This window comes from Rattus rattus, chromosome 5 (genome assembly GCF_011064425.1).
Source record: "Rattus rattus isolate New Zealand chromosome 5, Rrattus_CSIRO_v1, whole genome shotgun sequence".
In the NCBI taxonomy this organism is placed as follows: domain Eukaryota; kingdom Metazoa; phylum Chordata; class Mammalia; order Rodentia; family Muridae; genus Rattus; species Rattus rattus.
In genome coordinates, this window is record NC_046158.1 from 11,469,752 (window position 1) to 11,486,779 (window position 17,028).

At 44.8% G+C, this 17,028-nt stretch overlaps 1 protein-coding gene across 1 annotated transcript; it reads right to left on the reverse strand.

Annotated features, from left to right (window-relative positions):
- Positions 1-15,702: 15,702 nt before the first annotated feature.
- LOC116901284 (protein B-Myc) lies at positions 15,703-16,663 on the reverse strand. Its single transcript, XM_032903073.1, has one exon. The coding sequence runs from the start codon at positions 16,451-16,453 to the stop codon at positions 15,947-15,949; it is 507 nt and encodes a 168-aa protein (XP_032758964.1). The 5' UTR covers positions 16,454-16,663; the 3' UTR covers positions 15,703-15,946.
- Between the last annotated feature and the right edge of the window lie 365 nt (positions 16,664-17,028).

Genomic DNA, 17,028 nt, shown 5'->3' on the forward strand with positions numbered 1-17,028 from the left:
GTCCTCCTCCTCCTCCTCCTTTTCCTCCTCTTCCTCTCCCTTCTCCTCCATGTCGTCGTCTTCTTCTTCTACTTCTTCTTCTTCTTCTTCTTCTTCTTCTTCTTCTTCTTCTTCTTCTTCTTCTTCTTCTTCTTCTTCTTCTTCTTCTTCTTCTTCTTCTTCTTGGGGGTGGGGAGGACACAAGGGTGAGAGAGTTGTGATCAGGGTTCATGATGTGATGTTTCCAAATGATCAGTACAAATATTATGTATTTTAAAAATAACATCATGAAATTTGACTAGATGGAAAGAACTAGAAAATCATTCTGGGTGAGGTATCCCAGACTCAGAAAAACAAACATGGTTTACATTTGCTATATGTGGATATTATCAATGACGTCATTGATAACCAAGGGAACTAATCCATAGAGCCACAGGACTTAGGTATAGAGTAAGGGAACAAAGAGATCTTGTTAGGAGAGGGAAATAGAAAGATATAGATTAGGGGGCTGCAATGGAAAAATCAAGTGGGGAGTGACAGAAAGAGGTGGTTGTGAGAGGGAATAGAAACAACTAAAATTAAGGGATATCTGAGGGGTAGTATGAAAACTTCCTAAAATATATACATATATGAAGGTGATTAAAATAAAACCATTAGATAGTGGGAGAGACAGAGTCCCAAATGGCCATCTCTTGTCACCAAACAAAGCTTCCAGTACTTGTCAGGAGCTATAATGGGACAAGCTAATAACTAGCAGGTAATCTCCCTGAGATGGCCTGCTTCCGATTGTTATACAATCTGTGACAGGTTCACCCTTATTATGCAAGGCTGTAAGGGATTCATTTTAGGAAAGATTCCTGCTATTAAAATGCTTTTCCTGCTATTATTAAACTCATATAACAATCACTAAGTAATAACCCATCCCTTTGGAGCAGATATCTGCAAATCCATGAAGATGTACTGTCTCGTAGTGATGCTATATAGACAAATAGATGACTTCTTAAGTCTTTATGATGATCCTATAGGAATTCCTAAAACTGCTGGGGAAGAGAGCTGACTACCCAGGAGTGAAGACATCCTGAGACTGAAGGACAGACTGCCACCTCTGCATACCTCTGCCCACATCCCTGGTCCAAGGGGAAATTGCATAGTGCCTCTGGACACTATGGAATTTAAGAACAGACAGCCACCGGTACCCGAAGTTCTGGTCTGTGCCCAGGACTGAACTGAACCAGCCAAACGCTCCCTGCATCCAAGTCCCGTGGGGGAGAGAGCTAGAACCTCAGAAGTATAGATACTCCTGAGACGTCAGAGGAGAATACCCTCTGCCTACAGTCCAGACCCAAGAGAGAATTGCATAGTGCCAACTGTGCCCGCTGGGTGCAAGGACCTACACAAGCAGTCAGGTGCAGGACCCTTTGATTCCTGCCCACGCCTAGAGCTGGAAGACAGTCTCCAGGAGCTCCTCCACAGCTGAGAGCAGAGCACCTGTTCTCAGGAAAGGTTGAAGGAAAAAGGGAAAACAGTTCTACAGGAGTGCTGACACAGAGGCCTACAGCAGGGCCAAGTCACTCCCAGAAACAGCAAGACAAGCAAACACCAGAGACAACCCAATGGCTAGAGGCAAGCGCAGGAACCTAAGCAACTGAAACCAAGACTACTTGGCATCATCAGAGCCCAATTCTCCCACCACAGCAAATACTGAATATCCAAACACACCAGAAAAGCAAGATCTAGATTTAAAATCACATTTTCTATAATGATGGAGGACTTTAAGACATAAAGAACTCCCTTAAAGAAATGCAGGAAAACACAAGTAAACAAGTAGAAGCCCTTGGAGAGGAAACACAGAAATCCCTGAAAAATTACAGGAAAACACAATCGAACAGGTGAACGAATTGAAAATGGAAATAGAAACAATAAAGAAAGCACAAAGGGAGACAACCCTGGATATAGAAAACCTAAGGAAGAGACAAGGAGCCGTAGATACAAGCATCACCAACAGAATACAAGAGATAGAAGAGAGAATCTCAGGGGCAGAAGATACCATAGAAAACATGGACAAAACTGTCAAAGATAATGTAAAACGCAAAAGCTCCTAGCCCAAAACATACAGGAAATCAGGACACAATGAGAAGATCAAACATAAGGATAATAGGTATAGAAGAAAGTGAAGACTCCCAACTTAAAGGGCCAGTAAATATATTCAACAAAATTATAGAAGAAAAGTTCCCTAACCTAAAAAAAGAGATGCCCATAAACATACAAGAAGCCTACAGAACTCCAAATAGATTGGACCAGAAGAGAAATTCCTCCCGTTACATAATAGTTAAAACACCAAATGCACAAAACAAAGAAAGAATATTAAAAAAAGCAGTAAGGAAAAAAGATAAAGTAACATATAAAAGGCAGACCTATAAAATTACACCAGACTTCTAACCAGAGACTATGAAAGCCAGAAGATCCTGGACAGATGTCATACAGACCCTAAGAGAACACAAATGCCAGCCCAAGTTACTGTATCCAGCAAAGCTCTCAATTAACATAGATGGAGAAACCAAGATATTCCATGACAAAACCAAATTTACACAATATCTTTCTACAAATCCAGCCCTACGAAGGATAATAGATAGAAAACTCCAACACAAGGAGAGAAACTATACCGTACAGAAAGCAAGAATATAATTTCCTTGCAATGAAACCAAAAAAAGAGACAAAAAAAACATAATTCCACCTCTAACAACGAAAATAACAGGAAGGGACAATCACTACTCCTTAATATCTCTCAACATCAACGGACTCAATTCCCCAATAAAAAGACATAGACTAACAGACTGGTTATGTAAAGAGGACCCAGCATTTTGCTGCATGCAGGAAACACACCTTAGAGAGAACGACAGACACTACCTCAGAGTAAATGGCTGGAAAACAACTTTCCAAGTAAATGGCCCGAAGAAACAAGCTGGAGTTGCCATTCTATTATCAAATAATATTAACTTTCAACCAAAAGTCATTTTAAAAGATAAGGAAGAACACTTCATATTCATCAAAGGAAAAAATCCACCAAGATGAACTCTCAATCCTAAATATCTATACTACAAATGCAAGGGCACCTACATTCATAAAAGAAACCTTACTAAAGCTCAAAGCACACATTGCACCTCACACGATAATAGTAGATTTCAACACCCCACTCTCATCAATGGACAGATCATGGAAATAGAAATTAAACAGAGACATAGAGAAACTAACAGAAGTTATGAACCAAATGAATTTAACAGGTATTTATAGAACATTCCATCCTAAATCAAAAGGATATACCTTCTTCTCAGCACCTCATGGAACCTTCTAGAAAATTAACCATATAATTGATCACAAAACAAGACTCAACAGATACAGGAAGATAGAAATAATCCCAAGCATACTATCAGATCACCATGCACTAAGACTGGTCTTCAATAACAATAATGACAGAAAGTCACATATACATGGAAGTTGAACAATTCTCTACTCAATGACAACTTGGTCAAGGAAGAAATAAAGAAAGAAATAAAAGACTTCTTAGAATTTAATGAAAATGAAGATACAACATTCCCAAACATGGGACACAATGAAAATGGTACTAAGAGGAAAACTCATAGCTCTGAGTGCCTGCAGAAAGAAACAGGAGAGAGCATATGTCAGCAGCTTGACAGCACACCTAAAAGCTCTAGAACTAAAAGAAATAAATAAACCCAAGAGGAGTAGAAGGCAGGAAATAATCAAACTCAGGGCTGAAATCAACCAAGTAGAAATGAAAAGGACTATACAAAGAATCAACAAAACCAAGGAGCTGGTTCTTTGAGAAAATTAACAAGATAGACAAACCCTTAGCCAAACTAACCAGAGGTCACAGATAGTGTATCCAAATTAGCAAAATCAGAAATGAAAAGGGAGACATAACAACAGAATCTGAAGAAATTTTTAAAAATCATCAGATCCTACTACAAAAGCCTATATTCAACAAAACTGGAAAATCTGGAGGAAATGGACGATTTTCTAGAGAGTTACCAGGTACCAAAGTTAAATCAGGAACAAATAAACCATTTAAACAACCCCATAACTCCTAAAGAAGTAGAAGCAGTCATTAAAGGTCTCCCAACCAAAAAGAGCCCAGGTCCAGATGGGTTCAGTGCAGAATTCTATCAGACCTTCATAGAAGACCTCATACCAATGCTATCCAAACTATTCCACAAAATTGAAACAGACAGTGCACTACCAAACTGCTTCTATGAAGCCACAATTACTCTCATACCAAAACCACACAAAGACCCAACAAAGAAAGAGTCTTCAGACCAATTTCCCTTATGAATATTGACGCAAAAATACTCAATAAAATTCTTGCAAACCGAATCCAAGAACACATCAAAATGATCATCCATCATGATCAATTAGGTTTCATCCCAAGGATGCAGGGATGGTTTAATATACGAAAGTCCATCAATGTAATCCACTATATAAACAAACTCAAAGATAAGAACCACATGATCATTTCATTAGATGCTGAGAAATCGTTTGACAAAATTCAACACCCCTTCATGATAAAAGTCCTGGATAGATCAGGAATTCAAGGCCCATATCTAAACATAGTAAAAGCAATATACAGCAAACCAAACTAACATCAAACTAAATGGAGAGAAACCAAGCTAACATCAAACTAAATGGAGAGAAACTTGAAGCAATCCCACTAAAATCAGGGACTAGACAAGGCTGGCCACTCTCTCCCTACTTATTCAATATATTACTCGAAGTCCTAGGCAGAGCAATCAGACAGCGAAACTAGGTCAAAGGGATACAAATTGGAAGGAAAGAAATCAAAATATCGCTATTTGCAGATGATATGATAGTGTACTTAAGTGACCCCAAAATTACACCAGAGAACTACTTAACCTGATAAACAACTTCAGCAAAGTGGCTGGGTATAAAATTAACTCAAACAAATCAATAGCCTTCCTGTACTCAGAGGATAAACAAACTGAGAAAGAAATTAAGGAAATGACACCCTTCTCAATAGTCCCAAATAATATAAAATATCTTGGTGTGACTTTAACCAAGCAAGTGAAAGATCTGTATGACAAGAACTTCAAGTCTCTGAGGAAAGAAATTGAGGAAGATCTCAGAAGATGGAAAGATCTTCCATGTTCATGGACTGGCAGGATTAATATAGTAAAGATGGCCATTTTGCCAAAAGCAATCTACAGATTCAATGCAATCCCCATCAAACTTCCTATTCAATTCTTTATAAAGATAGAAAGGGCAGTTTGCATATTCACTTGGAATAACAAAAAACCCAGGATAGCTAAAACTATACTCAACAATAAAAGAACTTCTGGGGGAAATCACCATCCCTGAACTCAAGCAGTATTACAGAGCAATAGGCATAAAACTGTATGGTATTGGTTCAGAGACAGGCAGATAGATCAGTGGGACAGAATTGAAAACCCAGAGATGAACCCACACACCTATGGTCACTTGATCTTTGACAAAGGAGCTAAAACGATCCAATGAAAGAAAGGTAGCATTTTAAATAAATGGTGCTGGTTCAAGTGGAAGTCAGCATGTAGAAGAATGCAAATTAATCCATGCTTATCTTATCCAAGCTTATGTACAAAGCTTAAGTCCAAGTGGATCAAGGACCTCCACATCAAAACAGATACACTCAAACTAATAGAAGAAAAGGTGGGGAAGAGTCTCGAACACATGGGCACTGGGGAAATTTTCCTGAACAAAACACCAATGGCTTATGCTCTAAGATCAAGAATCGACAAATGGGATCTCATAAAACTGCAAGTCTTCTGTAAGGCAAAGGACACTGTTGTTAGGACAAAACAGCAACCAACAGATTGGGAAAAGATCTTTACCAATCCTACATCTGATAGAGGGCTAATATCCAAAATATACAAAGAACTCAAGAAGTTAGACTCCAGAGAGCCAAATAACCCTATTAGAAAAAGGGGTACAGAGCTAAACAAAGAATTCACAGCTGAAAATATCGAATGGCTGAGAAGCACCCAAAGAAATGTTCAACATCCTTAGTCATCAGGGAAATGCAAATCAAAACAGCCCTGAGTTTCCACCTCACACTAGTCAGAATGGCTAAGATCAAAAACTCAGGTGACAGCAGATGCTAGTGAGGATGTGGAGAAAGAGGGACACTCCTCCATTGTTGGTGGGATTGCAAACTGGTACAACCATTCAACATTCCATACCTGAGGACCCAGCTATACCTCTCTTGGGCATATACCCAAAAGATGCTCCAACATACAACAAAGGCACATGCTCCACTATGTTCATAGCAGCCTTATTTATAATAGCCAGAAGCAGGAAAGAACCCAGATGACCTTCAACAGAGGAATGGATTCAAAAAATGTGGTACATCTACACAATGGAGTACTACTCAGCTATCAAAAACAATGACTTCATGAAATTCATAGGCAAATGGAATGAACTAGAAAATATCATCCTGAGTGAGGTAACCCAATCACAGAAAAATATACTTGGCATGTACTCATTGATAAGTGGATATTAGCCAAAAAGCTCAAATTACCCAAGATGCAATCCACAGACCACAGGAAGCTCAAGAAGGATGATCAAAATGTGGATGCTCCCACTCCTTCTTAAAAGGGGGAAAAATATCCATAGGAGGGAATATGGAAGCAAAGTTTAGAGCAGCGACTCAAGGAATGGCCATTCAGAGCCTGGCCTACATGTGGCCCATATATATACAGCCACCAAAACTAGATAAGATTGATGAAGCTAAAAAATGCATGCTGAAAGGAACTGGATATAGCTCTCTCCTGAGAGACACATCCAGAGCATGTCCAATACAGATGTCAATGCTAGCAGCAAACCACTGAACTGAGAACATGATCCCTTGGGGGAATCAGAGGAAGTATTAAAAGAGTTGAAGGAGCTTGCAACCCCATAAAAACAAAAATGCCAACCAACCAGAGCTTCCAGGGACTAAACCACTACTGAAAGACTATACATGGACTGACCCAGGGCTCCAACTGCATATGTAGCAGAGAATAGCCTTGTTGAGGCACCAGTGGAAGGGGAAGCCCTTGGTCCTGCCAAGGTTGGACCCCAGTACAGGGGAATATGGGGGGTGCAGTAAGGGGGATGTATAGGAGGAATACCCATATGGGGGAGGGGGAGGGAGGGGAATGGGGGCTTATGGACAGGAAACCTGGAAGGGAAATAACATTTGAAATGTAAGTAAAGAAATATATCTAATAAAATATTTTTAAAAAAAGAATTCCTAAAATGACATCAGTGATTACTAAGCTCTTTTATAGTGGGACTGCTCTTAGGTCCTTTTCTGATAGTCAAAACTGCAGTGAGAACTCTGCCAGTCTCCCAAGTGTCACCAGATAATTGTTCTTAGATGGTAACCAGACTTTCTCCTACTCAGAGCACATTCTAAGAGGTTGGAAAAACATTAACCAAAGGTCATAGAAAGGGAACTAAGGATTTATTACAGGTGCTAGGAGAGAAGATAAAATATTGACTGGCTTTATCAATACAAAATTTCACTAACAACTTATAGTTTTCAACCTTCAGTGAACCTGTGGAGATGACCGGTGACGGAAGCTTAGCCGGATAATTCCTCCTAATGGATATGCATGCAAACATTCTCTGCTGTAAACTTCTATTTCAATTTATGATTTGATTTTTTGTGTGAACTTTGTAACATGTAATCATGTATTCTGAGGACCAAGAGAAGAGAATAGAGATATTTTTCCTTTTCCCTGCTTAGATAGAGAAAAAAAAATTCCCCTTAGGAGAATTTTTTGCGTTTCCCCGCTTAGAGTAGAAATTTTTCCCTTTCCCCACTCAGAAGAAATTTTCCCCTTCCCCGATTAGGATCTTCCCACTTTCCCCCTTAGTTAGCTTTCATAGGAAACTTTTTACAAATTAGTAATAAACTCTATAATCACTCTTTGAAGCGTCCCTTTTTCTTCCTGTGACATCCACTAAACAGGCTGAACGTTAGAGCCTCGCAGACCTGCTGAGGTAGAACAAAGGCCACATGACTTACTCCCCTGCTCTTGGGCTAAGCCAGCAGCCTTTTACCCTCAGAACGAGCAAGAATTTTTTTTTAGGATTTTTAGAAGTTATCATCAGCATGTCAGTACCGTTAGAGAGCAAGAATGTCCTGAGACCCTCAGACCTTAAGCCATCGTCAGAGTCCTATTCTGTATCCCTGCCACAGCCCTCTCTGGCCAGGTACTGTGATTAGGGTGCATCTAATTCAGTTGTTGGCCAAAAGGTTCCATGGGAACCCCAAACAGCCCGGGCTGGTGCCAAGACTATGGGTTGGACTCTACAAACTGACGGCAAGTCTCCATTTTGAAAACAACACCTGCATAACTCATTGAAAAGGGAGATGTGGAACCAGGGCCTTCACCTCAACTTTCCAGCATCCTCCTTAACAGGAAGGTACTGTGCACACTACCCAAAGAGTCGTGTAAACACCAAGCCAGACACAATCCTTTATCTACAGAGGTGCTCTGCCTGCAAGATACACTAGCACGAAGTTTGTGGGTGTAATCAACCAGTGGCCAATTTAAAAGCCCATGCATAAGATGGAATCCATACCCAACACTGCTTGTGTGACCAAGAACCTGAGCCTAGACAACCGGATCAGACTGGTCTGAAAGAAAGGGCAAAAGTGTAGTGATAAATGACGACCAATGACATTCCCCTATACTCCCAGATGAGTGCCTCTCTCAGCCACCATCAGAGAGGCTTTCTCCTGCACCAGATGGAAACGGATATAGAAACCTGCAGCCAGACATTATACAGAGAGCAAGAGACCTTAGAAAAATCAGCCCTAGAGGGGACGGCTCCATTAAACCTCTCTCCTCAGAACCTGGAGAACCCCAAGGGAGAGGCAGCAGAAGTGATAAGCCAAGGGAATTAGGACACTAAGGAAACCCAACTCTAAATGAGCACAAGCCAAGCTCACAAACTCACCGGGACTGGAACAGCATGCACAGCCTGCACTGGGCCTCTGCCTGTGTATGACAGTTTCCAACTTGGGTCTTTATGGGACTCCTGAGAGTGCCAACAGCTAGGTCTCTGATTCTTTCCTTCTCTTGGGTTTTCTTGTCCAACTTCAGTGTGATGGTTTTGAGATATATATATATTGAATGAATGAAAACCCAGGCACTGAGGCAAAGGTTAACAACTGCACTGTCACTTAAACCTGCTGGGAGAAGAAAATCAGTTTTCTCCAATTGACACTAAGCATGTCAACCACTCAGGAAAAGCTCATGTCCTGGAGTAGTTGACTAACATAGAATGCACTCCAGTTTGTGTGTGTGTGTGTGTGTGTGTGTGTATGTGTGTGTGTGTGTGTGTGTGTATGCGTATGTGTGTATGTATATGTGTGTATGTGTGTGCATGTGTAAATGCATATGTGTGTTTGTGTGTATGAATATGTGTGTATGTGTTTATGCATGTGTGTATTTATATGTGTGTGTATGTATATGTGTGTATGCATATGTGTGTATGCATATGTGTGTGTATGAATATGTGTATGTGTGTATGCATATGTGTGTATGTATGTGTGTGTATGAATATGTGTGTGTTTGGCAACAGTTTGCTGTTTTATTTTATTTTTGAGTATGCTTTTATTTTGTTTTCTTGGTTTTGTCGTGCTGGGTTTTTGTTTGCTTTTGGGGAAAGAACTTAAAGTTTGGTGGGAGGGGAACCTGGAGGGAATTGGGGGAGGTAAGAATATGATCAAATTATATTTAAAAGTTGCAAGTAATAAAAATAATAAAAAAATTTTAAATCAACAGATGAAGATATATATTTTTATGCCTGTCCTGTAATGGACGCATAATTTTATTTCATAAAAAAATTACCCCTTGAAACCAAAAAATTAAATCATGCATATGTGGTATAGTGGTGCACACCTTTAATCCTACCACTTGAGAAGCAAAGGCTGATTTCTCTGAGTAAAAGGGCAGCCTGACGTGCATAATAGAACGGCTAGAACTACACAGTAAGAGTCTATCTCAAAAACAAACAACAAAAGTTAAGCATGCGCCTTTAATCCTCTCACTTTGAAGACAGAAGCAGGTGGATCTTGGAGTTTCAGACCATCCTGGTCTGCATAGGGGGCTGTCAGCCTAAGATACATAGCAAGAGTTAGTCTCAAAAACATCAACAACAAAAAGACCAATTGTGTCTTTGTAGAATATAATACCAGAAATAGTCTAGACATCTGACAACAGGCTATAGAAGTAGGATGCATCTGGGTCAGCGGGAAGCTGGGGTGACACCCTACCCACACCCCGGACTGGGACCTGCTCCTTGATTCCTGGTCTATCAGGTCTTGGCCCTGTATCTCCCCATCTAGGAGGGCAGGGGGCTGCTTGGCTGAACTTTCCACAGGATAACGACTGGGTCAAGCTGCCACCTTATGATGTTCTGTCCCCCAAGGTCATGTGCAAAGCAAAGCTTGACTCCAGGAGCAGGAAGACATTGCATCCCGTTAGCTGCTGGATCAGCCCCAGGATCCCAAGACAGGTGTCAAAGCTAGGAGCTTCCACAGTCTGAGTTAAGAGACTCAGAGAGCTGCAGAATGTCAGTGCAGAGGCCATGCAGTGAATGCCACCCAGAACAGGCTTGGACACAGACAGCATGGACAGGGTGAGAGATGTGACTTAGCATAACAAAAAAGCCAGGACAGGGAGAGGGAACTTCTCTGGGTGCAGGGGTCACAATGGCTGGTGCCCCTCTCCCAGAGTCCAAGGAAGGAAGACAACCAATGAGGACACCCACAAATCACTAAGATCTCTTCAGGGAAGGCCATATGCTGGATAGCTGACTGGTGGCCCTTTAAACCATGTGACCCAAGGGCATGTGACTGTGAAGCAATATTGCAAAGTGAAACTGGTGGGTAATGACATTTTGCTATACTCCCAGAGTGCCTTGCTCAGCCATCATCAGAGAGGCTTTCTCCTGCACCTTGGAAACAAGAACACAAGAAGAGCTTGCAGTAGTGAATAAGATGGCTGAGGGTCCGGTTGGCCTAAATGCACTGACAAGGATTCTTGTCACAGTCAGACAAAGGGACCTTTGGGGCCCTGGAGGGGTCAAGTGAAGACAAAGGCAGAACTGGAACAAGGAAGAGGTTGAGGAGTGCAGGAAGCTGTCAATCCAGGAGCCTCCCCGGCACCTAGGGAAGTGTGGCACTGACCTAGTCTTCACACCCTACTTCCGCGCCTGAGGGGAGCAGATGTGAGGTGTTCAGGTGGTTTGTTACAGCAACCTCAGGCAGCCCCAGCCAGTGCTCTGAGAAGGAGAAAACCAGGAAGGGGAAGACATGGAGAGTGATTCTAGAAGGACAACTCAGTGACCAGGCTGAGCCCTGAGTTGAAAAAGTGGGTCCTGCAGGACACCCTTGGATGAAGCTACCAAGAGAAAGTTTGGGGTTCTTGGGACTGAGTTGCACACAGGGTGAAGTGGGTCTACAACCCTGCTCTGTCCAGATCGAACCCTTCCACATCACTGCCAAGAGCCCCTTCCAGTTCTCCCAATGGGGACAACACATCCTATTCATGAGACCTATCTTCTGTGTTTCTAATTCCCCCTCAGCTTCTTCAGACTAAAACCAGTAGCTGCCACTTTGGACCGACCATGGAATGTTGATCTCTTGAAGTCTTAACAAACTTTATGCAAAACCTGACATTCCCCTTCCCTGCGGGATGCGGCTATTACTCAGAAGGACCTGGTCCTCTCTGCCAAGCACCTTGTGGACTCTGCAAGAAGCTGAGTCTGAATGCAGCTGACCAAGGAGGCAGAAGAGCCTCCCAAGCCCCAGGAGTACATGAGGGCTGCCTGGGAATGCAGACTCTGGAGAAGAAGGCTCTGTTCTTCACCACTGTCCTCTGCCTTGTGGTCTCATTTCCCAGGATTCCCTAGCCCCGGCATGGAAGGAGCAGAAAGTGAGGCTATGATCTGAGACGTCAATAGACCAGATAGACTAGGGTTCTGGCTTCAGAGGGGACCTAGGTCTGGCCCTCACCTCTCTCTCGTCAAAAGAGTCCCAAGGCATTACTTCTAAACAGGACCACATCCCTAATCGTGGTTACCATCTTTTCTTCCCTCTCTGAACATTTAAAACACCTAAGCCTGCTAGAACACCTGACGATGAGCGGGTCATCTCCTCAGCACACAGGCATCCTCTGTCTGTGAGATGATGTAACAGGGACATCTGTGGAAGACAGCTGCTGCAAACAGAAGAGCACAAAGTTACCAGCACAGGACATCCTGCACCATCGACATCAACCACATCCATGTCACAATGGACACACTGCAGGAAGACGACTGAGCAGCTCCGTACTGCAAGGAGCGGAGGATCGGGAGGAAGAGAATGCAGAGGACAGGGAGAGTGGAGGGCACCGAGAAGTTTGAAGTTCACAGCTCAGCAAAAGCCCTGGCCTTGGGTGGGAAACAGGAAAGTATCCTGAGGAAGAAGCCCCAGCCCTGAGAGGGGCTCTGCCTTCCACACCTGCCTGGCTGTGCTTCCACTCCCTGTACTCTGGGTCCCGCCATTCCAGAAGTCTGACATTCCTGCTAGCAATAGAGACCTCATCCCACTTCACGGAGCTGCTGAGATTGCCCTGAGGCTTCCTCTGTCAGGTAGGAGAGGCCACTCCATGCAACTCTGCAGGAGCCTGCTCTGTCATCCTGCATCCTGGGATCACTGTGCTGGGGATGTGGTGTGAGGACGGTTAAAGCTCCCAGAAGTCCTCTTGTTACACTGAGGGAGTGGGCAGCACCACCTTAAGGAATCTCAGGGCTTCTACACACAACTGCTCAGGTGACTTGGAGCTCATGGAGTTTGTGTCCTCTGATCATTCTGTCTACTTTCACACCCTCTTCCTCTCTTCATGCCCTTCCCCTACTTCCTTGTACCTTTTTCCTCTCCTCCCTCTCCCAGCTTTTCCCATCAAGGATACCAGTTTGTGAGCAACTTCTTTGCCTGGAGAGCTCCAGGAAACTCCATACTGCTGGAAAGTTAAAGATGGCTGCATAATACGACCTGACACCAAGATCTGAAAGACATTGGGACAGTCTTGGTTGTCACAGCTCAGACAGGGTTTGACATTCAGAGAGCCAGCCTCACAGTGGCCTGCATTTTTGTGTCCACCTATGCTCTGTGTGTGGAGACCTAAGTTCAAGGTGATGGGGTCAGGGGTGGGGCCTTTCAGAGGTGCAGGTCTCCTAGTGTAGCTGACACTTGGAAGTGAGCAGAGGGGACCAGGGTTCTTCCCTTCTACCATGCAAGGACACAGTGGCTCACAGCCATCGGAGACCCAGGAAGTGGTCCCTCAGCAAACACCACACCTGCCAGCTCCTTCACCTTGGGCTCCCCCCAGCTCTGAAACTGTGAAATCAGTTTCTGTTAGTGAGCCACACCGCCTTTGTTCTTTTGTTCTCAGAGCCAAGTCAAACTCTGAGGTGCCCCTCCCAGGGTGCCCAGCTGGATGCCCTCAGCCAGGAGCTCACAGGGCACAAGAGCAGGAACAAAACTGACTGGAACTAATTACTAATGGGCAACATGGAGAACGTTGACCAATGGCTGAGCAGCAACGACTGCAATTCTCTAGCATGGTGAAGACCTAACCGAGAGACCTGCAGTTACAGAAGGCTGACAGGTGACTTCATGGGCCCTGGGGGATGAGAAGAGTGAGGGTAAGGAAAAGTCTCTGTAGAGAGCTGCTCTTACAGAGAAAGAGAGGACAGGTCAGACACTCACCAAGGCAGTCATAGGACAGATGGGGACATGTAGGAACAGAGGACAGCATGGACCTGAGGCAGAGAGCTGAAGGAACGCTAGCCAGCCCGCACCTGGCAAGTGAGAGTGACCCAGGCAGGCCTGGCCCTCTCCCCCATTCCCTCTGCCCTGCTAAAAGCCATTGGATTACAGTCCTACAGCTGGACACCAAGGCCCATTCCCTAATTTGGCCACCTCCTCCTCCTCCTCCTGAGGCTGACCACCAAGGTCCAGCTGTCTATCGAAGTCCCCCCTCCCCCCAGCTGCCCTAGTAAACATCTAAATAAAGTCACCCCATCCTGACACCCGGTTTCCCACTTTACCTTTATAAATCACCTCTTGCCTTTGTGACACGTCTGTCCTCTCTGTATCAAGAAGCAGCCTTTTGTCATCTCCCTCCATGTGCCCCCATATTCTCCTGCTGCCCTGGGACAGGCATCCCTCCTCCTCTCCCTTGTTCTTGTCCCTGCTTCTCTCTCCTCCTCTAGTTCTGGCTTTGTTTCTTATTCCCTGTCCTTGCCTCTCTAGGCAGATAATCCCCTCTGTGTTGAGAACTTGGCTTGGGGTATCCTTATCCAGCATGGTGCCTACTGTGTGGGGAGGGGTCAGAACCTCAGGCGGAGGTCAGCATGGTGGCCTTGTGCAGAGCCTGGTGGTCCTTCCCATAGGCCAAGCTCCCACCTCACACATGCCTCAAATGCAGCTGCTCTTCTTGTTAGGAACAGTCACTCTCCTGGCCAGGTGGTCCAGATGTGGAGAACAGTGTCCCAGCTCTATGGGCTGGGATCAGGCGCCATCCTGAAAGGAAACCTGTTGTTTAAACCTGATCTAGCTTGGAGGCCAAGAACAGGGAACCATGGCCATTCAGGGACTGCCACAGAGCTCTGTGAGGCAACTGTGGATACTAGGGGTCTGGTACTGAGAGCCCAAAGGGTCGCAGTGGCAGGAAGCTGGGCTCCGCAGGCACTGCATGGGAGAAGGGACTCCACCCTTGTGGCCTGCAGCTGACCTTATCAACTTGGAGGTTTCTGCAGCTTGGTAGCAGTGAGCTTGGGCCAGAGGCTGTAGCAACACTTAGTTTTAAGTGCCCCCCCCCACCCCCGTGGGGTCTGAGGACCCTGAGGCTGCAGTGGTCTACCCCACATCCCTGTCACAGACTCCACTTTAATATACACCTGGGAGACACTACCCTCATCTCAGCTAGAACTTCAGCTTCTCCTGGGAGAAGGAACTGAGGAAGTTCAGGAGGGAGAGGGGTAAGAGGGCTGCCCAGACTCAGACTGCAGAGCCAAGTACGGCCAGCAGAGGCCCCCGTACTCACTCAGGCAAAGTACCAAGAGATCTCAGCTCTGCTGCCGCCTTGTTTCTTGTGGGCTCAGCACCGGCCTAAACTGTAGGAGAGACAAGAGTCTCTTGACCACGCCACCTCCCAGCAGTGTCTAAATACAGGAGACCCAGAGAGAAGAGGCACAAATACCTTGGTGTTCTTTTTCTCTTGCCTCTCCTGATTCACCTTTTCCCTTCTGCTATAGTTCAGTAGTACCTTTATTTTATTTTTAAAATTCTATCAATTATTTTAAACCTCTTAGCCTATTTAATTTTGTTTATGCGTTTGTTTCATTATTGGGCAATCTTTTGTCTTTTCATCTTTCGTTTTAATTTTTCCTTTTTGGTCATAAAAATTTCCCCCTTTTTACTTTTAGCCTACCTTTAGCAGTAGTATTTTCTGTAGCTTCATGGTTCTTTATTTTGTTAATTTCATAAAGCTGTTTTTTTTTTAAGCATGGACTCAACAAATTTGCCAATATTTTGATTTTCTTAAATCAGTAAAAAAAAAAAAAAAGAATCAGCTTTTAAAAGGAAAATATACCTTTATACTTCATATCTTAGATTTTGTATAACTGATAAAATGTTTTATTGAAGTTATTTACATTTAAGGGTCCAGCTGACGTTGGAAATTGATATACTTTAAGATTTCTTTTTTTTAAACAAATACAAATCTGATAAGGGGAGTGAGGGAGGATGGCAAGCTTAAAAAAGAAAAGGGGGAAGGGAGGGTTCTCTTATGCCCAGAATTTGAGGCCGTTATCATGGCTGAAGCTTACAGTCCAAAGCCCCGGTGCTGTGCGCTCAGGTGTTGCAGGTGCAGTCTGGAGGCGTAGCAGGCTCCGCGTCGGCGGCCGGGCTCACGCTGGCGCCTTCTTTGCGCACAGCCTGGTAGGGGTCCAGCTTGGACACCAGCTTGGCGGAGGCCGAGAAGCCGTTCCACATACAGTCCTGCAGAATGATGTTCTTCACGAAGGTCTCGTCGTCCGGGTCGCAGACGAAGCTCTGCTTCACCGCGTCTCCTGGCAGCTCGGGCAGGTCTGCGGTGGAGAAGCTATCACCGTCGTGATCCCTGGGGGAGAAAGACGCGGCGACCGCTTCGCAGGGAGGCGAGTAGAGGCCGGGGTGGCCCGGGGACGGGCGCGGCGTGGGCAGCAGCTCGAATTTCTTCCAGATGTCCTCGCTGGGCGCTGGCGGCTGCGGGGGCTGCTGGTGCACGTCCTCCTCCTCATCGTCGCACATGAAGTATGGCTGCACCGAGTCGTAGTCCAGGTCGCGGTTGCCGTTGGCGAGGCTCACGTGGAGGGGCATGGTTGCAGCGTTGCGTTTGGAGGCGACCCGGAGGGGTGCAGGGCTGCTGCGGAAACCTGGCGCGCTGCGCAGCAGCCCCGAACCACTCCCCTTCCCAGACCCTCACTTCCGACTATCCCGACAGTCCCTTCTCCAGGCTGGCTCTCCCGCTGCAGCGGAGGGAGGAGGCGTCAGCTCGGCACCAGACGCCACGCTCAAAGTAGCGCGCCACCTTACGGAAAGGGGCTACTGGAGCCGCGTGGTGCGTGCACAGGATACATTTTCCGTGCACGCGTATAACCTATTCTCCGCATATTCCCACTCATTTCCTGCTAGTGTCTTCCCCTCCACCTCTCAGGCCTTTTCGTTCGCCCAGTGTCTCTTCTACTATCACGCCATCTGTAACGTGTGTGATTTCATGTATCTATAAAATCGATGAAAGAAGCAAAGATTTTTGTCTCCGTGAGACTGACTTAATTCACTTAATATGATAATCTCCAATTCCATCCATGTCCTGCAAATGACATTCTTTGCTCTTATTTATGACTGAAAACATTCCATTTCGGCATATGAACCGCATCTTTATTGTCCGTTCC

Bases quoted from the DNA above. Each gene is read 5' to 3' on its own strand.
- LOC116901284 (XM_032903073.1), bottom strand. From the start codon at position 16,453: ATGCCCCTCCACGTGAGCCTCGCCAACGGCAACCGCGACCTGGACTAC.